Source organism: Platichthys flesus, chromosome 7 (genome assembly GCF_949316205.1).
Source record: "Platichthys flesus chromosome 7, fPlaFle2.1, whole genome shotgun sequence".
NCBI classification, from domain to species: domain Eukaryota; kingdom Metazoa; phylum Chordata; class Actinopteri; order Pleuronectiformes; family Pleuronectidae; genus Platichthys; species Platichthys flesus.
The window spans coordinates 17967007-17990427 of NC_084951.1; the positions used below are offsets into that span (position 1 = coordinate 17967007).

At 42.8% G+C, this 23421-nt stretch overlaps 1 protein-coding gene across 1 annotated transcript in view; it reads left to right on the forward strand.

The window, feature by feature from the left end:
- The first annotated feature begins 3239 nt into the window (after positions 1 to 3239).
- The window catches only part of LOC133957114 (potassium voltage-gated channel subfamily D member 3-like), a 32958-nt gene continuing 12776 nt past the window's right edge, over positions 3240 to 23421 (forward strand). Inside the window, exons 1-2 of the mRNA XM_062392549.1 lie at positions 3240 to 3301; positions 20107 to 20275. Of these exons, the coding sequence (XP_062248533.1) occupies positions 3240 to 3301; positions 20107 to 20275 (231 nt within the window). The remainder of the gene's footprint in view (positions 3302 to 20106; positions 20276 to 23421) is intronic.

Genomic DNA, 23421 nt, shown 5'->3' on the forward strand with positions numbered 1-23421 from the left:
TTACGCCACACAGGCAAATAATATTGTGAGTTGGTGCATCCAGTGTTTGCATTTCTCTGAAGCAGCTGAGCCTCCTTTTGATGTTATGTGTTTCCTCCTCCTTTGCATCTTTGTCTGTTTGTGTTCCCTCTGCCGCGAGCCTACATTCACCCTACCCATATCTCCCCTCAGTCCCTTGAGCTCCACATGAAACCGCACGCTGTTCCTCTGCCGCCCAGCCAGCGCCTGCCACTCTGGAGTCCGAGCAGCAGGCTGACAGTCGGAAAAAGCCTTACAAGGCTATTCTCAGCTGCTGCTGCCGTTGCCGCTGATGACCCGCTAGACCTGCTCCATGGTATACTGATGAGGTTCGATATGCAGCGTGGGCCGTGTAGGAGTCACAACACTTGTTTAAAGACACACTCTCCGGCTCACTGGAGCTCGCCCTGCGTGCTGTATTTAGCTCCCCTGCTCTGTCTTTTACGGCCTTCACGCTGCGTAACTGCTCCCTTAGCTGCTGCGTTGCATTTTTCCAGTCTTGCTTACATTCAGTCTTGCTGTGTCACTTTGTTTTGTCTATTTCTTCTTTTGCATATAATGTATTACCGTCTGCCTAGCCTATTTTTTTTCCTCCTGCACTGGAGGGGGATACAGGTTGAAGGCAGAACAGATTAAATGAGCCAGGAGTCATCGGAGACCCAAGGGCACCACATTTTGCCCCAATTAATTGTGTTTGTCAGAGTGTGAAAGTCCAAGGTCCCTTCTGTAGCAGTAAGGAAAGAGGACAGAGCGGTCTGGTATGTCTCACTAGTGTCATCACCGTGTAGACTTCTGCTCTCGCTCCCCCCCTTCCTGACGCATCTCAAACAGCTGGCCTGAATCTCCGGGTACACGCCGCTCTGAGACCGCTTAGTTTGCACCACTTGCTGATTTAGCGGCCAATTTAAACCAAATTGAAATGGTGTCAGTAAGTTAATTACATTTTAGCCAATTACGGGTGTTTTGGAACTGGGGCTTTTGTGTTGTGCAACGGAACACACAGTTTTTTGGCTGCGAGGGACCTGAGGGGCTCTGGGTTATTGTGAATGTAATCGTGTGGAACTAAAGAGCGGAGCCTCATCCACACAGACAGCCTGTGGTTAGTCCAATGCAGCCCTCAGTGATAAGGTTTTTGTGTTTGTTTGTGAGTGTGTGTCCTAATGTCTGATTGGCAGATCTGATTGTATGTATACAGAGTTTACCTTTCAGAAAAATCTGTCAAGCAGACATGGTCATCAGGTTACAAGCGGGGGGGGGGGGGGGGGGGGGGCAAGAAGTTCTTGCTAGAAATCTATTGGTGGAAGAACAGAGGAGGTGGCAGCTAAGGTTAAGACAAAGGTTCATGCTGTTTTGAATAGCATGAAGCATAACTCATTTCTAAAGGTCAGATCACAGAGCATCACATGTTTCTGACCATCTCTGCCTTGAGGCCCTCATCCTTGTTTTGGCATTTTTCATTTAAGTTAATTGGGTGTTGTGATAAATTGGTGGTGTCATCTTTAACATGAAGCCTCTTACACGGATCAGATGTGAGAAAGCAGGTTTTTACCCTGTGTGTACTGTAAGGATGCTAATTGCACATCTCAGGCAACCTTCCTGGATCAGCCCACAGCCATGTAGCGAAGAGGCTAACTTAGCTTGAGCATTATGCCCCAGGCTGTTTCTGTGCCCCAGGCGTACACGCTTGCATCCTTGCACATGCCCCTGTTGTGCATACAGAAGCCTACATGCACACACACACACACACACACACACACACACACACACAAACATGCTGGTATGGAGAACTAGTTATGCACTCTTACACACTCACGTGCTGTTTTCTTGCACACTCACTGAATCTGAAACGGAAAAGCTTTCAGCTCGGCTCCAAATGTTTATCAAGGAGAGTGTCCATCTGTACTTTTTCCATAACCTGCTTCGCCAGTTGCTTGACAAAATGTGACAAAATGTATAGGTCGCTCTGCACATCATTAGAAACACTGCAGGGGGTTGTTGGCTGAGACATTAACAGGAATAATCTTAAGCAGAAAACCTGAGATGTAATTTAGCAATATAAATGATATACTAGTTTCCAGGATGGGGCTTTGCAAATAAATCTGTCTTGAACTATTTTACTTGCTCTGAAAAAAACTGTGTTTTAAATGAATATTTTGCTGTCCGTTGACACCAATTAGTTAGCAGAACATTGGGTTAGTGGAAAGTGACAAATAATTAATTTGATCAGGGTCCCCTAGGGTTAGCCGGGAAAAATAATCTCCTGGAACGTCTCTCCTAAGGACGCCCCGCAGCAATGGCTGCCAGCAAAGAGTAGAACTCAGTATAGAGTTTATTTGCAGCAGCTCAGTTGAGCCCTGCTCCTCTATGTCCTCTCAGCGTTGAGAGACAAACACACAGCAGTAGCAGACTTTGTGTGTTTTTCAGCCTCTTATAGTTTTTTTGTCAGACAGACATGTTCTTTGAGGCCGACAACAGTGATGTGAATCTGAGTTTTTTTATGTGTCTGGAAGCGTATATATGTGTGTGTATGTGTGTGTGTGTGTGTGTGTGTGTGTGTGTGTGCGTGTGCGTGTGTGGGTGTGTGTGTGCAGTTAGTCAGGTCTTGCTGCTGTATATTCTTTCCCCAGCAGTGTTGAAATGTTTTGACAGAACGATTGGCCTCAACATACATGGCTCAGTGGAAGGAATATCAAGCTGTGCAAGACTAACTGTACTGTGTGTGTATGTGTGTCTGTGTGTCTGTGTGTGTGCCTGCCTGCTCATGAAAATGTGTGAGACACTTTCAAATCTGTGCATTTCTCTCAGCCACTTTGCTTGTTTGCTAGCACAGAGGAACCTGCAGCAATGATTAACAACACTAAAATACCATCCTCCCTATCTGCTTTAAATGTTAGTGTTGGTGAGGCTGCCCTTTTCTTGGTCTGGAAGGGAGAGTGTAAGTAAAATGTGGAACATGAGGTCTGAATCAAAGGCCGTGGGCTGTTTTGGTCTTGTTATGAATGCTTTTGTCTTCACTGAGTAGCGCGACCTCTAGGGCCTAAACACGAGCTTCCCTGGCTCACGTACAGTATCCATATATGCACACATTACCTGCATCCTTCTCCCATAATAGCCTTTTGAGCTGCTTCTGCTAAAATTGAGCGTGTGAAGAGGGCACATTCGTTTGAAAGGTGACACGCATGGACGGAAGATGAATGTAAGAAAGATTTGTTCATTCCAAGATGGCCAAGCAGAGAGTGGGCTGGGGAGAGGGAAGGGACTGGCTGGCACACACGCTGCTTAGGTGCAGATATGGCAACAGGAGAAGCAGAAGGCAGGAACAGCCAGCTGGAGAGGGTAGAGAGCAGAGCGGAGCCGGGGAGGGAAAGACGACCAGGTCCACCGGCTGTCGGCAATCTGCACCAGCTTCAGATACAGGTGGGCTAAGACACATGAATTCTTGTGGGAGGACCTGAGCGAGCGTAAGAGAACATTGGGATGGGGGAATGGAAAGAAGCTGGGCGTATAGACATGTCTCTATCAGCGTCTGTTTTTCCTGCTGAATGACTTCAGGTGTGGTAGCATGTGTGTCAGCAGCCTCTTCTATTTTGAAAGGAACAAAGCACTGTAGCCAGCAGCACATCCAAGAAATGGCACTTTTTTTCAGCATGGCTAATGTTGTCTTCACCTAGTTTATGGACAGATTTTGTCAACCCGACCTGAAAAGAACTGTGCAAGATACGGAGATGAAACCATAAGGGTGTGGAGTTGAGGTTAAAGATGGGTGCACTGAAAACTCAGGGGCCAGAAGATTAACATCCTGACCGGCATCAAGGCTAGTGGGATTATTTATTCAATTGCACAGCTTGATCTGTACACACATGTTGCTTACTGTACATGACACTAGCATGTACATTTCATGTGTAACTTAGTCCTCTCTCTCTCTTATCTTAGCGGTTTACCCTCTGAAAACTCTCCTATATCATGTCCAACAGATACATATATAAAGATCTATAAAGGAAATCCATCAAACTGTAAATTTGTCCGAGAGAAGTGTCAGACCGTGTGTGTGTGTGTGTGTGTTTGAGTGTGTGTGTGTGTGTGTGTGTGTGTGTGTGTGTGTGTGTGTGTGTGTGTGTGTGTGTGTGTGTCTGTGTGTCCTCCGGACAGGAGCCAGACAGGGATTCAAGCCAAAGAAGGAAGAGTTTAATCCAGAGTTGCGTCTTAAAGGAAGGGTGAGGGAGCAGCTGATCGGCCCACAGAGAGTGGCTGGAGTTAATGCAATCCCTTTAAGTGGAAATAGAGCCGATGAAGAGGCAATCAAGAGAGCAAGAGACTAAATAAATAATCTATCAAAGTTTAGTGAGGACATAAACTAATTTCATAATTGACAAAAATGTAACATTAACATTCTTTTATGATGAAAAATGTCTTCCCCATTAGATTCTAAACGGCTGTTGAAAGCTTGTGTTTATGGCACTTATTCTTTTTTTGGTTTAAAGTTACGATGTTGTTGACTGATGCTTTCGGATGCTGTGAAGAATACGAACATCACCGTCTCATCACTGCCTATTTCTGAGGTGCATTTGTGTAAGTGGCTTGCACATGTGTGCACATGTGTGAAGGGAGGGAGGGAGGGAGGGAGGCAGGGCGCAGCACCAACCTGATAGACCCATGGCCATCTGCAGCATTAGAGATGGCTGTCTGATGGATTAGTATCAGTGGCATTAGCACTGATGTGTGATGGAGATGATTTGTGATGCCTGGATTCTCCAGTCTACCATTCTTCTCAGCCCATCCCATTGCAACATGGAGGCTTTAAATCATCCTCAGGCTCTGGGTTATGTACGTTTGTGTGAGTAGATGTGTGCCTAATGCACATGTTTGAGTTTGCATGCTCACAACTGCCTGCCCTTGCACACGTCTTTCATATTACCATCATTTGTGAGAAGGTATAATTCGCTGCAAACCCTGAGCTGAAAGCTTATTTGTGTTAAAGGCAGCATGTTTCCTTCCTCCTTCATTCATCACCATGGATACTAATTGGCTTATGATGCATGTTAACAAGCTGTCCTTTTCATATTGGCCTATACCCACTATATGGAATATGCTGCTTTCTTTCCGCTCCATGGCTTGATCCCCAGCAGGCCTACACAGTCGAGCTCTGCTCCAGCCCCACTTCCTTTGAGGGTTATTTTTACGTTTGACCTTGAGGAAAAACTGAACTTTTGAAATTAAAAATGTAATAGTGCCTCCCTGTAGCCTGCCCTCTCCTCTGCTCTTCAACCCACCCTCTGCTCTTTCTCCCTTACTGCCAGATCAGTCAAGGCTCAATCAGACAGAATCAATACATGAAAATGTAAGAGCAGGTCAGCTGCAGCACCCTCTCTGTGCCTCACTACATCACAGGACCTTGCCCAATAGCTTGGTCACCTTTTGACAGGCAATAAATCAACAGCTCATGAAGTGTTTTTGAAATTTTTTTTCAAGTAAGTTTTAAGTCCACCCAAACTATATGAACTTCCCAATGATTTGTATTGTATTTGTGCATGTGTGTTTCTATGTAGAAAGCTCAACATATAGTATAGATGTGAAAACTGTGATCTGGGACTGTTTAGTTAAGTGCTGCATTCACTGCTTGCTGCTACACGGGCGCTGTAACACAAACCTGGCCCTCATGACACGTCAGGATACATGACCAGCTAATTCTCACATCTAAACCTAACCTGGCAACCTGACACTACACCGACACCCACCTGACGACGTGCTGTCAGACGGCGCTGCGAGAGCGGCACGGTCAAAAAGATCAGACGGGTGCCCACGATTCGCACATTAACCCACATCTCTATTCTGATTTGACAACGAGGGCCAGTCATTGAGGTGTAGAGTTGCCGTGTGGGACGAGCCCTTCCTGGATATAGGCTGACAGGAGAAGCTGAGATGTAACTTGGCCCAGCACTAAAGGGCCAGCATGTCGGTTCAAAGGCTGCCCTTATTTAGCAAGGGAGAAATGCCAGGGATGAATAAGTGATGTGCTGGGAAGCTCCAGAGGAGTGGAGAACAGGGGCTTGTAGATAAATAATGGCCGTCATAGTACAGTAAACATTGCATGTGGGTGGGTGCATACTTGTGTGTGAATGCATGGGACTTTGTGAGGTCATGCACGCGTGTGGGTGTTTCTACTGTGCTGTACAGTACATTCTTGCAAAACTGTGTAGCACATATTTACAGTGACACTCGACAGCTTATTTCTTGCACCCACACAGCCAAACAAAAACACCTACATGCACACTCTTTCCACCTGTCTGTGCTGCCTTGTTTGGCTCTCTTTCCTGTTGTGAGTCAGAGCGTCCACACACTTACACACACACATACACGCACACAAATACACACTCAAGTGACAAATTCCATTAAAGCTCAGAGCACTTTTCCAGGATGTGTGCACAGACTGTCTGACATTTGGTCTGTGCCCCGGGGGCTTGTGCACATCCATTCCACCCCAGCAAAGAGGCCTGTCACTTGGCCTCCTCTCTCCCACAGGTGGCCTCCCCGGAGCTCACCTGTTATCTCTCTGCGTCCAGTGCCTGAAGCTTTCCCTTGACTGCCCAGGGTGCCGCCTCTGTTGAATCACACGCACACACACACACATAGAACAAAAACATGCCAGTCTCGCCAGGCAGGGAAATAGGACAGGAGGCTGGGCTGGAGACACCTCTCTTGAGTCTCAATGATGCCCTAGTTTCTGCAGCCTACTTTTCCTCACTATCGCACACATGCAGCCAGGCATCTACCTTCATGCATAAACACTGATCCATACTGACAGGCTGACTCTTGTTGTTGTTACAGGACACCTAATATGTTCATTTCCAGCTCTACATTTTTATTCTGGGACACTCCTAGAGTAAATTTGTGTGATTCACAGTGCGAAAAATAGGTTGTCGGTTATCTCCGACGCAGGTATCGAAACCTCTTGCTGAAAAAGACACGTTAAAAGCACACTTTCTTCTGGTTGGACCAATTTCTGGAATTGCATTTTTTACTAAAAGAGAGCATAATTTCTTAAATCCATCCACTGGATTCAGATTATGAGAATGGACATTATGAACATCCAGAGCACCAGAGATTACCGCAGGGTGCATCTCTCAGGGCATTAGGCCCATTACCTGATTGTGTGACATAATGATCCTTCAATTTGAGTCCGTATAGATACATTCCCTAAAATACCAACTTAAGTGTAAAATATCTACTGTCAGGAAATACAGAATTGTTTTTTGCTTGTAAATGATTTTGCTGTTGGTTTTGGGGGAATTTTGATGCTTTTGAGTATTGACCGGTGCATTTGATATGTAAAACAGCGTTTTAGGTGCTGCCCATTGAAGCCAGCATTCGCTCTTTTCTGTTTTACCCCTTTAACTTTCCACGGACAGACATGTCAATTTGAGATGACGTCCTGTTATCTCCAGCGCTCCGCCTGGACAGCACATTGACCGGACCAAAGCGGATTTAGAGGCACCAGCCAGCTCTTGTTAGCCGTATTGACCGCCCCTCCATCCGACTTGGTCATAGATCAGTACAGTCGATGCTGCCATTGTGCCGGCCACTGATGAGACGAACCATGTTAGCCGTGTTCACAGTCAATAAGTCAGGCAGCGTAAAACAGTGTCTGATAAGCTCAGACTGCTACGAGCCAATATTCCTGGCCACAGATAAACAATCTGACAGAGACATCTGAAGATTCAGGGAGAGATGAGCAGCAAATTGTGTGCATCATCTCCTGCTTCCCCGCTGAATTCACTCTCGGTGATGGAGTGAAACCGACCCTCATTGGACCTTCATTTGCCGTGTGAAGTGAAATATATTTGAAACTATGTTTTAACTCTGCTCGTTTTAAACCTGTACATCACAAAAAAAAGTGCCTCTGAAGTTCAGATGAGTGTGAGTTACACTCAAACCAAATGGGCTGAGTGTTCACCCCTGAAGAGTCAGATCAGCGCTGAATGCTAACCGGGTTGGCCCCGCTACCTCAAATGTGTTTTTCTACCACTAATAGGTAATGTAGCCCCGCTCTAAAGTAACCTGCTGTTGATGTTAATGTAACTGCTGTGACATGACACTCTGCAGGCTGCTCAGTGAGGCTACCTCACAAGGCCCCTGACAACAGGCAGCAAGAAAGATTATTGAGGAAGTATTGAGGAATTCCTGGTATAAAAAATGTAAATGGTGTCTCAGCTGAGACACACTTGTATTGGAGCCACTTAAAAGGGGAAAAATATCTCAAGAATAAATTCGTAATATTATAAGAAAATAAATTGAGTGTCTTGTGTCATGCTATTGGGGCAATATAAGAAGATCAGCCTGTCGTCTTTGTCAAACTGAGGAATCTTGTTAAGTTATAATTTATTATAGGTTTCACAGATCTTTTGGCTCATCAGAATCACATTACCATAAATATCAGAACTTTAAAAAGATTGAGCTAGAAATTGCTTCTTCTTTGTAGGAGGAAATGTTTTGTTATTCAAAAGGGCTTCGTAGTTTCTCAAGAAAAAATGTGGACCAACCAGGGAAACATTCCCCTTGCTGCTTATTCCCTTGCATTATTGTGACCTTTTCCCCTGTTAAATTACTACTTTATTCTCACAGATATATATAGATACATATAGAATTATTTTGGAAATATTTTCCTTCAATATGGTCGTTATACTCCGTCTGGGATAGAAATTGGGAAGAAGAGTCACACAGACCTCCAAGTGCACCATTTACACATTTGCCTTCTTCTCACACTACTCTGGGTTTTTTTATGGATCTGTTTTAATTGATTGGATAAGGCAACAATTTAATCAGCAGACTCCAGGAGCTGCAGGACGTGTAACATGGAAAATGGCTTCACCTGAGGATTCGCGTGGGAGCGTGAGCACAAACACTGGTCCAGAGCTTAATGAATTTACATCTCCTTTCGGGGAGAAAATTCAAAAGTTCAATATTTCAGTGAAGTCAATCATTCCAGACTTGCTGCAGCACCAGGGCCTCTGAGAATATATTTCTTAAATTGAGTTTGTTGGCACATTTGGACACTTATTGACACGCTGACATTGGATTGGAGCTGTGGAAATTTGGCAGCATCTCGTCGGCAGAGAGCTGGCCCGGAGGATGAGGAAGAATTGTAGAAAAAGAAGTTGTACGATCGCTGGGTTCTATGTTATTGTATTACAGTCGAGTACGAGAAATGAAAGAGAGACAGGGAGGGGACTGGGTGCACACAAACACACATGTGGATATAAACACAAACAAAGTCACATGGAGGCAGGAAAAAATGAATGCACTCATTATGGTCTAGAAACCGCACTACCCAAATAGGAAATGGTCGGGCAAAGTCAAACAAATCCAATCACTGTGACTGTGGGAGGCAGAGTAGATCTGACGTCCTGAAATGTGCTTCACTACTCTCCCTCTCATTCCTCTATCAATTTATCTCTCCTCCCTACGTCTCATCGGTGTTTGTCTCTGCAGGGGTCACCCCGACTCCCTCAGCAGCCCTCCCCCACCCCTGGTTTGTTAACTTCTCGCTGCAGTCTCCGTTTCCACATCTGCGTTTTCCTCCCTGTCTCCCTTCCTTTAATGTACGTCTTTTTTTCCTCTTCCTTTTTCTTCCTCCCTTTGATCCCTGTTTGATATCTGTACAGGGACCAGCCAGCGGGTCACGTTACTGCTATGAATGTGGGCTCGCTGCAGAGTAGAGACCCCCCCCCCCAAAACTCCTGGGCCCTGACCTCTCTCATTCCACTCCTCTCAGATCCGACCTTATCTCTCAGCACAGCCTCTCCTCTTTTCATCTCAGAGCTTTGGTTCCAGCAGGGGTCAAGCGTGATGACGAAATGGATGGACTGGGCTCAGGTGAACTAGAACCATGTGTTAAACAAACATGTGAAAGAAACAGATAGGTTAGATTACAAATTGATAAAAGTAGCCGCGGGTAGAATTACAACCAGTCCCTGCAGGATTGACCTGCAACGGTGTCTGTCATGTTGATTTGTCTTGTCTGTTGTCCATGCATTTATCCAGGTGTTCTGCCGTAGACAAGTGTCAACTGATTACTTTTGTCTGTGTGCTAGTGTTCCACTACACGAAGGCGATACAAATCAATTAACCCCGCTTTCATGCCGAACATCAGAGCCTCGCACGGTCTTTAACAGCAACGTTCGTTGGTAAATCTGAGACATTAGTGTCAGAGATGTCTGCAGCAATGAAGCAGAGCTCACATGCACCAAATGAATCACGCATCCTAGGAAAATATCCTCTGTGGGGACCAGGCCGTACGATATATGACCCAGATCGATCGATCTCATGGGCACAGACCTTTTGAATATGTCTGATTATGATATGAAGGCAATACTTATCTAGTCGATGAGATAAGTAGTTACATCCCTGGACTGATTTCAGATGGAAAGAAATTGATTGGTACTTTATTGATCATGTGTTGAATAACAAAATGTGTTGATTAGCTGTTAAAGTAGGATTTTATTTTGAAAAACGGTTTACAGGACTCACGGAAGTAGGTATAGCAGTAAAGAGAAAAAAAACTAAAATGTTAGTTGCTAACATACACTGATTTCTCACTGTCTTACTGTTACTATTTTACTAGTATGTAAGCATACACTGACATTTGATAGCACTTAATATTGCACTTAATAGCACTTAATATTGCATTAATATGCTTAGTACAATAAGGGCTAATGGGACTGTCATTAGATTAACATACATCAGCGTACTTGACCGATCAAAAATATTATCAAGTAATGGTGCAAGATGATGACTGAACAGAAATAGTCGATACTATAGCTTTCATTCTCTGGGGAGCTTTGGCAGGAGCATGGCTGAAGAAATATGGCCTGTAATATCTCTATATTGATCTGTCATAAAAATTCGGATCTATCGTTTGTGCTCTAATTGTGCGGCAGACTTTGTAAATGCTGGATCGTTGCTTTTCTTTCTCTCTTCGTCTATCTCCTCAAACTGCTGACTGCAGTCTCACACACTCCTGGACACACAAACAGCACTGGAGTTGTGCAGGTCGTTGTTGTGAAAGTTGTGTTCATCTGTGCCGAGACTTGTTCTTTGCTGAGATCATTTCCTGAATTCAATCATTAATCCAGAGATTGTTATTTCAAGAAAGTGCTTTTAATTCCTGTCAGCCGCTTAATTGAACCGCATATCAAGGTAACTATGCCCCAGCTCCTCAACCTCGCTTCTCTCCTCTGCCACACTGCCACACTGCTCAGTGTACCCTAGCTCAAAGAGATAGATGGGCTCCTATTTCAATTACCAACAGCCATTACTGGTTTTATCCATACATCAACCCTCGAGGGCTTGAAAGTAAGCCAGCACTTGTAGAGACATGCATTTTATCAAGTCTGTGTACATAACCTCTCTCTTACAGATTATAAATTACCACGTGCATTTATGTGTGCACACAGACAGATTCACATGTCTTAATGGTACTACTTCTTCTGTGAAGTAGGCAGTGTGCAGGGAGGCAGTAGTGCAAGCTTCAGGGACTTTAGTATCTCAGATGTTATTCATATTTAAATGTTTTTTATGCTCCTTCTCTTCTGGTAATTGTGTTTGCACTTCCTGGTTACTCTTGAAAGTGGAGTCAGTGAGGCGTTCTGTTGATAGCAGTCTTGTAATCGCTAATTACAAAGACAGGCACACACATACACAAGCACACAGACGATCACACACACACACTCACACACACACATGCTCGCACACAAATGAGCAAAGGTTCATGCAGTTTCTTTGTCTATTAATCACTGACATCCTGGCGAGTAAATGTCCTCATGCTGCTTAATGGGACTCTTCTAGAAAACAACATCTCTAAGAGCACATGTAGCTTTCCTAAAACATGTTAATTGAGTTTGCCATTCGCTGCTCTAAGTTTCTGGAGCATTTTTTTAATAGGGTGAAGACTGGGTGGAGTTCTGCTGGTTCAAACAAGTGCTAACCACAAGTTGCTGAGATAAAAACTCCAAAATATCGTTCTATTCAAACTCTAACCCTCCGTTAAGACAGCAGATTAGAAACAGGCTATAAACGCAACACTGACATATTTTTACCATTTCAGTATATTTGACAACATTGTTGACTGACAGTTGCCATATACATTAAGCAGATACTGAGCAGCATTAGCATTTATTTGGAGTATTTTCTCTCTTTTTGCTCCTTTTTTGGTCTCCACCATGTCCTAAAGCCTTTAGCTGTGAGATTCTCCACTTCGTTCATCAACAATTTGCCAATGAATGGTGGCTAGCTATTGCACTACACGTCAAGAACAACTAGCAACACCTAGAAAACAAAGACCACAATGTTAGGAGGTGTTTCTTTTGCGAGGCCAATAATCACAGTCTCTCCCATGCTGTGAGGCATATGCAGCTCATTTGACAACACTGGTTTCAGATAAGCTCTTAGTATCGGTTGGAACCTGAAGCTCGGTATGGATATGTTGACTGAAATGTAAGATTGGTGCCTCCCTAGTCCATTCAAAGTCAAAATGTATCAACCTGGATGTGTGTTATGGAGAAATGAATGGTGGCAATTCCTCAGTGTGATTCTCTTTGCGATTGGTTGGGAAGTGAGTGATGATAATGACCTTTCCTCTGTGTGCAGTGCAGTGTGAGAGTTATGACCTTCACTTTATCAACTTATCTGTGTGTTTCTTTCTCCCATCCCATTTTCCTCCTTTGACAAATGTAAATCAGGAAATAACCCATATGCCTGCCTCATGGCCCAGTCTGAAAGACGACGGGGTTGGATTCAGCCAGAGTTCTGCAGGTGTGATAGCTTTTGTGTGTTGATGAAAAAGAAAACACTGACATGTGATTTTTGTTTATTATTCTGACTTTAGCATTGCCCATTATGAACATACCTGTCGGGAACTGCACTGTTGTCGGTAGTGACAACATCACTTACTTTGATTAGACCCTGCTGCTGCTGCTGCTAGTACACAGCACTGGTTGCCTGTTTATTCAACGTTTATCCATATTGAATGAATCACTTGTCCAAATTACACCAAATCTGAAACTTGGATCCTTAACAATAGACGTGCCAAGTATGAATATACCGGTGATATAAAAATAGACAAAAGGTTTCTGGAATCAGGAACTCAGCAGTCATCTCCTCTTCTCAGTGTCTGTAATCCTCCTGTTATGTGGCTTTTCCTAACAACCACAAAGTTGTCTTTATCTTACCTTGTTTTTCTACTGAGGATTATCTCAGACAGAAGCACTATTCTTGAACCCTCTTTACTTTCTCAATAAGGACACTTTTTAAGCAGTCCTTTATTTTTTGTCTTCACTAAACAGGATCACAATCAGAGTTCATGTCTGTGTTAAGCTGTCTTGCGGGAGAGTTGAGATTATTGTAGCTCCAGTGTATCTGATTTCATCCTCATTAAGAGATACTTTCCGGCAAATTTAGCCAAACATATCCTCCCCTTTGCTAATTAGAATTGACACTATCATAATCTCGTTTCTGCTGTTCTCTTGCTTCTTGATCTTCTTCTCCCTGTCAGCCTACCTGTTGTTTCTCCCCCTACTTACTTCCTCCTCTCCTGCAGTGACATTTGTGGTGGTGATTTTAGATAATTGTCCCATCACCGAAGAGCAATGTGTCATCAGAGTTTCCTCCATCTGACTGAGTGGCCATGAAATGTCAGATGAGAGTACAGATGGGTGAATGGTTGAGGGTTAGAGGCCTGGAGAGACAATCTTTCACTCTGCTGCATCCAAAAGAGCTAAACTTCATTTCCCAATAAAAATGGAACTCGGTTACTACTTATGGATATTTTTATGAGGCATCATCTTTTATGGCCACTGTTGTAACACAATTTTTGCAATCGACCTCAGCTGTGGATATGAATATTTAAATATGCTGAAATAACATTCATCAAAGTTCGTCCATTTTAAGTCTAGCGCAATATTATCATAATGATGTGGTCATATTCTGACTTTATTTGAAGAAATAACTTAAGTTATCAAACTAATTCTAAATGAACATAATGAAATGTCTGTATGTGGTCTGGAGTTGGACCATTGAATAAATAAATCAAATATTTATTTTTAATAAGCAAATTATAGAATCTTTTAACAAAATGTTATAAAAATTCATTCAGAAACAGAACAAACTTGAGGTTCTTTCTATCATGACCCATCACCGCTGCTGAAGGACGATTGGCTTTCACTTCGGTTTGCTTTGTTTTCATCTAAAAATGTTTTTCTCCCTTCGCCATCACCCTCCTAAAAATAGAATATTCGCTAGCAGGGATGATTGACAAAGATGCTGTGTCATTTCAGGAGACCGGAGCCAGCTAGATTAGAAAAGTAAATCATATTGCTCAAGTGTTGCAGATGGTTAAATGTGACTTCTCACAGTGTACATTGTGTTGTTTACTCTCCATAACGCTGCAGAATAAATTACTTAGACTTCCCCACCCTGCGTTCTGCACAGTCTGCAAAACTGATATTGATATCCAACATCGTGGATCAGCAGGTAATAATTAAAAACATTGAATGCATTTTGAGATGAGTACCTTGGTATTGTTGAGACTGTGAATTAACGCTGATAAAGTTTTAACAAAAATGTCAATACTATATAATGCTATGTATTCAGAATAACAATAACGTGAAATCATTATGTTGGCATAAACAAGCACTGGACACTACAGGCTGTTATTAAAGAAATACAGTATGGTAGATGGTGGCTATATTTGTTTGTCATTCACTAGTATTCTTTAAAGCTAAAGTCATTCAGGCTACGAACAAGGAAGCTGTGGTTCAGACAGACGTCCGTTTTTAGCTCTGTGAAGCCAGTTGAGCGTTTGCTACAGTAGCTCTCCATGGTGCTGAAATCTTTCTCAGAAAGCCTGCTGTTAACTGAAGACCTCGGTCAAGGTTTCCCTCCAGGATTAAATATAGACCGAACAATACCTCCTATTTAGAATGGTTCAAATGAACAAATGTAACTCTGAAGGATTGATGGACAGCAGGGCAGCTGTGGGAGTTTTTTTTTATTGCACAAGTTAGATCCCAAATTGCTCAGTTGTGTTACTGATGAGCACCGTACACACATATCAGGATATCATCTCATGTGTCTTCCGCCACAAACTAAAAACACATCTCTTCCGGCTTTACCTTGAATAAAATAAAAAATTTAATAAAAGCTATAATCGTTTAAACTGAAGATTTAGTAGCACTTACTTATAGCACTTTGTAGTTTGGCTTTCTTGAAGCAAATTGTACTTTCTTGATTCTTGTTGTTCCGGGTTTGTACCCTAATGGTTAAATGCACTTATTCGAAGTCGCTTTGGATGAAAGCGTCAGCTAAATGAAATGTAATGTAATAGTTGTGGATTGATGTGTAATATGCGACCAGTGTGCCCTGGCTGCCCTCAATACTTTTATTTGTGTTCACATGACAAGTGTCCACAAACCTCACACTCTCTCAATGTTCGATATAGACGTTGATGATGACTGCAAATTCAAATTGTATAATTATTATTTCCATTGTCGCTTAATGTGATCATTATTGTCTTGATTAATCAATTTGTCATGTCAATGAAAAGCTGAAAACCCACATTTTAAAAAGCTTTACCAGAGACCTTGGCATTGTTTTGATATTGTATATATTGTTGGTCAACTCATCAATCATGCAACAAGTAATTTCAACTGTAAATCTTTATGAATTAGTAATTTAAAAGTATATAAAAATCTATAATATCATTTTTGATATTGATCAAGTAAATTGATCCACATCCAGCCTCCACTGTTTGCTTTTAAAAAAAAAGAATATTATTATTACAAATGAATATATTTGTTCCATGTTGAACCTTCTTAAAAGAAGCGATGCTCTTTGAACTTCTTTGCTCAACACGCACATATTGTTTTCTGTTATTTTGTGTTTGATTTCTTGCTGTGAACACACATATAAAGGCGACACATACACGTCGTACATGAGGTAGACACACAAACCAACTCACTAACAATGAATTTACTGCCACATGCAGTAGGTGAATTATGTTCTCTAGGGGTCAATTCACCGCCAGGGATAGTGGTCCAAGCTGAATCACTTATGCTGTATCTTAAGGGAAAAGGGGAAAATTGCAGAGAAATCCCCTGGGATCGGGTCTGTAAATGGAGACCCACCCTTCAATACTTTATAGCCTCTCTCTCTCTCGCTCTCTCTCTCGCCCTCCTTCCCTTTTATAGAAGTTTCCTATCCTGAACATAGTCTATCAATAAATATGGCAATGTGATCTTGCCGGAAATACATAAAAGTGGTTTATGATCCACAAAGTGAAAGCAATTTCCAGCAATCAATATTTACTCAGCTCAGAGTAGTTAATCTCAATCTTGTTTTGCAGTTAGTTTTTAGTTTGCAATAATATACAATAACAGGAACTAGGTCAAACCAAGAGAACGGCTGCACTGTGAATGGTCAATTGAGGACGTAGTTGAAGACTTTTCGGGAATTGCAATTTGCACATTAATGACGTGCTAGTTGGTTTCAGCTCCTGTTTCCACATTAATTCAATCATACATTACAGGATAATGGCAGTTTGTATAATGTCTTAATGAACTGGTTGGAACATTTTCCGTTCACACATACAACTTTTCCGGGTAATATGTGGAAAAGTGCAGGGTTGCGGTACACACAAACAGCCTTTGTCTGCTGCTTGAAGCGCATGGCCTTCATGTGGGTAACACATTGTGGCTCTGCCCCTCTTAATCTTAATGAAAGTCGATCAGTTCTTCCAAGAAGTCCCCACATTTGTCCCAAGGTGCTGTTTTGGGTGAAAAAAAAAGAAAGGTACTGAAGTGGTCTGAAAAGTCAGTGAATCTGGCGACAGATGTGCTAAGTTGGCAAAACTGCCTGTACATCCCCCCTGAATGTAATAGAAACTGTTCGCACCAATGCATCCTCGAAACACCAAATGGCCAGTGGGGAACTTCGTCTCGTCCAACAATTGTGCAACCTAATCACAAACTCAACTCGACCACACACACACGACCTAGATGAACACTCAGAATTTGCTTCGTGTTACTCCTGAATACTGGTTTGGTGGATCAGTGCAAACGGTATGCAAGGGGATGAGCTTTGCACTCCATGACCTGGCATGTAGGGACCGGCCATCATCACAAATCTGTGTGTCTGTCAGCCCCCAGACCATCTCTGATAAGTCCATCCATCACATACCCTCACAAGAGCACTCAGTCCTCAGTCCTAGTCAATAACCTTCCATCTATCCTTCCCAGACATTATTAATATAACCCGCAGAGACCCGGCCCTCATTTGATGGGATGTGACAACCCTGACCGAGGACTGACCTGCCCACCTGACCTGTTTGTGTGTAGTTGTCTGTGTGCACGCGTGTAAAGGGTTTGTGCATGCACCTTGGATTTGTAAATATGTGAGGACAGATATGTAGCGCAACCTCGTGGTCGTATTTTAGTGTGGGAGCAACTGGAGAGAAAAACAACTCATGGGTGCACATCTGTTGAGTAAATGTCTCATCCTCCAGTATACTTACTTCGTCTGTTTATCCATCTTCTTCCTTTCTGAGACATTTACCTCCAGCTTGTTTCGCCACCTTCACTGTCGTGTCGCAAAGTCAGAAGCAGCCTCTGCATTAATCCAGGCGGGAGGGATCGAAATGGCATCTAACCTCGCTTATCACATGCACACACATGCACATGCACAGCCTCACACCACTTATTAGAGCTTTCTCTTTCTTTAATGTACGCGAGTCCGGCTTTATCTCTGTGCGACGTATAATGGCTCCGAGATGGTATCATCAGAGACAAACCAACTCGACTAAATGGGAGCCGCAAATTGACTGTAGTATTCGGAGAGATGGGCCTCTATCTGGCAATCTGATAGGATCCCATTAAAGAAGGCTTGCAGATGAATATGATTACCTTTTAATTTCTCCTAATGGAAACATCTTCTGAAGAGGGGAGGAGATGAAATGTTTTGTGGTGATAGAGCCTTTGTACCACTGATAGCATTGTTATTGCCTAATTTGGGTAAAAAGGCCATTAAAGTTCTTGGAAGAGACAAATGTTCTCTGTGAGTATCCTCTCGGTTATGGCAATGGACCAGCGGTTCACTGTGTGTGGGCAGTTCTTTGTTTTATTGATGCAAAAGCCACCCTTCACTTAAATGGCCTCATATTGGGATCGTACTTGCTGAAATGTGTGACTAATGAGGATGAGGTCTCTTGTTGCAAACTTCCTTTTCCAAAATGAACTGAATGAGTATTTGTGTGTGTGTGTGTGTGTGTGTGTTGACGGTTCATGCGTATGTGCATTAAACCATTGCGCTTTTGTACCATTTCCAACGGACTGTGACAGAAGTGCTTAATTAGATTATGAAGCCACTATCGTGACAACTTCTTAAGCAGATTATTGTTCATTTACGGAGAGCCTCAGAGGGACTGTGCACCAAGTCTTCAAATAACAATCAGTGAGTCTCTCTGTGATCTGTCAAAGTGAATGAATTTGATGAGCAACATGTTTCTTGATATATACAAGACTCTGCATACTTGAAAAACATTTCAGGCATTGACAGCGTTCCTCTTGCTGTTTCATGTCCTTACCACTCAGACAGCCTTACTTCACTGCTGTGAAACATGCTGCTTAAACAGGACCCAAAGTAGAACAGCACTAACATTTATGAAGATTTGGGTTTTAGATTTGGGTTTAAGACTTTGCATGAATATGATGTGAGTTTACAACCTCTTCACTGTTCAATATGCCAGTTGTGTTTGCGTGCATGTGCATGGGAGTCAGTTTTTGCATATGCACACGTGCCAGTCAGCAGTAACATGTTGATTTGACTAGATCTGTCCTCTGCCAAGTCTATAGGGCCCTATAATATACATTACAGATGCATCAGGGGGCAAATGCCAAACGCTGCTCCGTCCTGGTGTCATTAGTATTCATGTGAAAATGTGCTGTTCCATCTGTCGCACACTGGGTCGCAACGTTTATGAAGGATCGAGGGAAGAGTGGAATATTCAGGGGAAAAATGTACATAAATATGAGATCAGTCACATTTTTTTTTCCATTTCTGAGTTTATATAAATGTTGAAATCTTCTTTTAGTTTAGTAAGAATGGTGCCTGTATGTATAATTGTGTTTACATACAGTTCTGTCAGCTAAATCAAGCTAACAATTCCTAATGAAATAGAAATAAATTGTTTTTATTCCTGTTTGCACTTTTGACAAATCCTAAGAAATGTATAGGAAGGACAGAAAGACAGAGGTGTCTGTATAGTACTAGCAGGATGAATAATGCCGAATTTCTTAGAGGCTATTTGTCTCAGGCTTATTTGCAGTCTGACTTTGTATCGTTTCTAATAAATTCAGTCGAACTTCTTATTTAGCTGGTAAACAAGAACAAATTACCTGCTCTTTTTACTCATGAATAGGAAATGAACACCATTAGATATAAAGGTTGCTTTTCCAACTTAAGTCACGCTCTTTTAGCTTTTGAAGTTGTTCTCATATGTTTCCCGTCTTTTTCCCTCCCGCTGTTGAATACTGCAGTGCTCCTTCTTCCTTGGGAAGAAAAAGGGATTTCTAATATTGTTACTGTAATTGCGTTGTCTGTCTTTGAGCTGGAGATGGGATTGCTTTTGACTTGCAAATATTTCAGATCGAATTGGGCTAAATGGCTTTTGAGAAATGTGCCTGGCATTCATCATACCTTCCTCCTTCTCCTCCCTAAAGGTTAATAGTATATCTACTCTCAGTGAATGAGTTTACTGTTCCATTCAGACAGACAGGGGGTTTGCTAGGGGGCTCTCTCTTCCATGAAGAAGCCTAAAAAAAGAAACATGAAAGCCTTGTATACAAGAAGAGTGAATCGGCAGGAAGTTGGGCCGGTGATGTGTTTGTGTGTGTGTGTGTGTGTGTGTGTGTGTGTGTTTGTGTGTGTGTCTGTGTCTGTGTGTGTGTTTGTGTGTGTGTGTGTTTGTTTGTGGCTACGAGGGTGAGTTACAACTAAAGACAGTGACTTAATTCATTCTCTCTTTCTTCCTTTCACCTCCTGCAGGTACGGAGACATGGTTCCTAAGACCATTGCGGGGAAGATCTTTGGCTCGATCTGCTCTCTGAGCGGGGTGCTGGTAATCGCCCTGCCTGTCCCCGTCATTGTGTCCAACTTTAGTCGCATCTATCATCAGAACCAGAGAGCAGACAAGCGGCGGGCGCAGAAAATGCAGGTGAACGCAGTTTTATTTACCTCCAGCTGGGCCCCAGAGGGTCGGACCTCCAGGCCTCCAGCCTAGAGGGGAGCTCTGACGTTGTTTCTTTCCCCCAGACTGAGGGACTCCACTGGGTTCATATCTTCATTGAGACTAATGATGATGTGTGTATAATGCATATTCGATTCCAGTACATTCCCATTAACAGGAAGTGTGTTATACATATTCAATGAATATCATCACATTTTAATGGCCCTCGTCCCTTGACATGCATACCTATACCTCGACCTTTTCACTTTGCGCTGCATTAATCATTGAGTTTTAGAAGAAAACTTGCTCTTCACTCAACAATGGTGTGTCGCTTGAATTTCCAACCTAAAGTTTTATTTTATGTAAATCAATGAAATATAGAGACATAAAATAAATAATCTTGTAGAGATATTGATGGCTGATATTCTTTAGGAACGTCTTATATTCAATCAAGCTGCACCAAATTCCACTGGCTAATCAAGGAAAATGCTGAAAGATTCCTCGGAAAATTAAATAAAGTGAAAAGAAATTCCTGGATCCATGCTCTGACCGGATCCCCATCAAGATTGAAGAGGGTCTTCCCTGACCCATGCTGCCTCCACCCACCAACTTTAATGGGAATTCATTCTTAGTTTTTGTGGTCTTACTTAAAAACACACATATAAACCAACAACAAAACCGACAGCTGTTGAAACAACCTCCTTGGTGGAGGTAATAAATTCACACATACACATTAAACGTTTCAGCTTATCAAAGAAAAGATTATTTACAACATTAAATTGCATTCCAATTTACAAATTAAAAACGTTGTTCTTGGGATTTGGGCAAATAAAACCTCCTTTATAACGAAGTTGTGGGTTGATGAAAATTGTCTGAGTCCAGTCTTATCCTAAAATCTCAGCCCTGAAATGCTCGTCAGAAGAAATCGAAATGAGCCGCATTTCCTCTCTTCGCACGATTTTCTCTGTTGGTTTGTTCTTGTGAGGAGATTTTCCTCTAAGTACAAAAACCCACACAGGCTCAAATGCACAGATGGATTATGTAAACTTGTGTTTTATCTGTGGAAGGAGTAAAGATCTTTATCTTCCTTCAGGTAAATAGTTCAGCTTTTACAGAGCTTAACTCAGGGAGCGCATAAAGGACTAAAGAGGCCGAATGAAAATATATCAAATAATATCTTCTTCGAAACGATTAAATCAGAATACAAAAATGAATGTAAGTTTTAAACTACTTCTGCTTCCAATTTTATTTGTATCATAGTTATATTTTGAATTATACTTTAAACTGCTGCATAAACAAAATAAAACCCCCTGCAGAGAATTTACGTGTGCTGGTGTGTGACGCAGCGTGTGACCGGTGTGCATTTAAAGAATCCTGCGGTTGAGAGGGGGAGAGTTTAAAACAGGTTATTTTTTGCAGCTACAATTCATAGAAACAAATAGGCTGTCGGTATGTGCCACAATTTATCAGGGTTCCCTTAGGTGAGTTTTCATCTACGTGGGCGGGCCACACTTTGACCTCTAGAAAAAGTGCTTAGCTGTAAACACCAACAACCACAACAGAGGTTTTCACGACTCCAGCAATGTTGAGATCATTATGGTGGATTATAATTACAACTAGATTGCATATATATATCGTTATATACAACATACCTACTCACATATACAACCAATATTGGCAACACCTATCATTACAATTGTCATTACTGCTCCCTTCATCTCTGTCTGACATTTTCTTGGTCTATTTGTGAATACAGGCTATACTTTTAAATATGATGATTGATTGATCAGAGCTGTGATCACATTGTCATTGTTGTTGGGTTATCAACTTTTTTGTGGCAGGAAAAACAAATTTTATAACTTTTTATGCAGATGCTCCTAAATAAATTTTATCATTGTTTTTTAGCTGCGAGTAAAATGCTCACGCCCTGCTTCAGACCTTTAAAATAATCACGTTGTTGTGCGTCCCCGAGCATCAGGGGGCAGACACACAAGTCTGGGTTGGTTCGAAGCCAGGCCAGTTTGCAGTGGGTTTGTTTGGACCTGGCAGTCATGCACACACTGACACATATTTTTCCGGGGACTGTTGCCTGCTCTCATCGCACCTCTGAGCTTTTTCTCACTCTACGAGCTCATTTTCTTCTCCTCTGCTCAGTCTCCATCCCTCTTTCCCAACCCTCTCTCCCCCTCTCCCGCTCCCCCCTCCCCATCTCCCCCTCTCTGTGATTACTGCCATCCATCTCTGCACATGCTCGCTGGTTGTAGTTTAAATCTGTTTAAAGCCCTGCAGTTTGACCGTGGCCTGTTCGCCGCCCAGACTTAACTAACCATAACCTTGTCTGCCGAGAAACACTCCGGTGAAACCGAGCCAAGTGTGTGGCGAGGAAGAGGGGCGCAGAACGGGCCGGATTGGTTGAGTAGCTGGACAGGGGGGAAAGCTTTGGAAAGTTAGGGGAATTATTTCGATTGAAAACAGGTTGGAACCGATATACCGATGTACTGTTGACACAGAAAAGAGAGAGGAGCAGTGACAAGAAAGGAGGGAACAGGGGAAGCAAACGGGCCAGTGGAAAGGGAAGGAGAGCTGGAGGCAAAGTGTGTCCTAATGCTGTGTTCTCTCCTGAAATAGCTGTCACCCAGATGAGGTGCTGGCTCGAATGAAGGTGTAAAGGTTTCTGTCCATCTGCTTATATATATGTGCATCTGTTTGAGTGCATGAACCTACATCCCTGCGAGTGTGTGTGGGGTTAGACACGCGTGTGCATCCACCTAACTTCCTGTCAGTTTCGGCCCGACCATAGTCGCCTCCGACTTCCTGTGTTTTGTCCACACGCTGCTCGGTACCAGATGTGCACACCTCCAGGAGCGCCAACTAACTGGCCGGCGTAGCATGACGGTGCTGTCATCATTAACCTGCACTGAACGACTCCCTCAGGCACTTGAATGCCTCCCTGGTTTGCCTGCGGTGAGGTCAGCTGTTTGCTCAGGCACCCATACATCCAGCGGATAGATTTTCTCCATTTTACAACAGCATGACTCAAACCCTTTATTACCGCCTTCATGGTGATATTCCACCTGGATACCTTGATCCTTGAGACGGTTATACCCACAGCAAATCCAGGTCTAAGTGCCAAG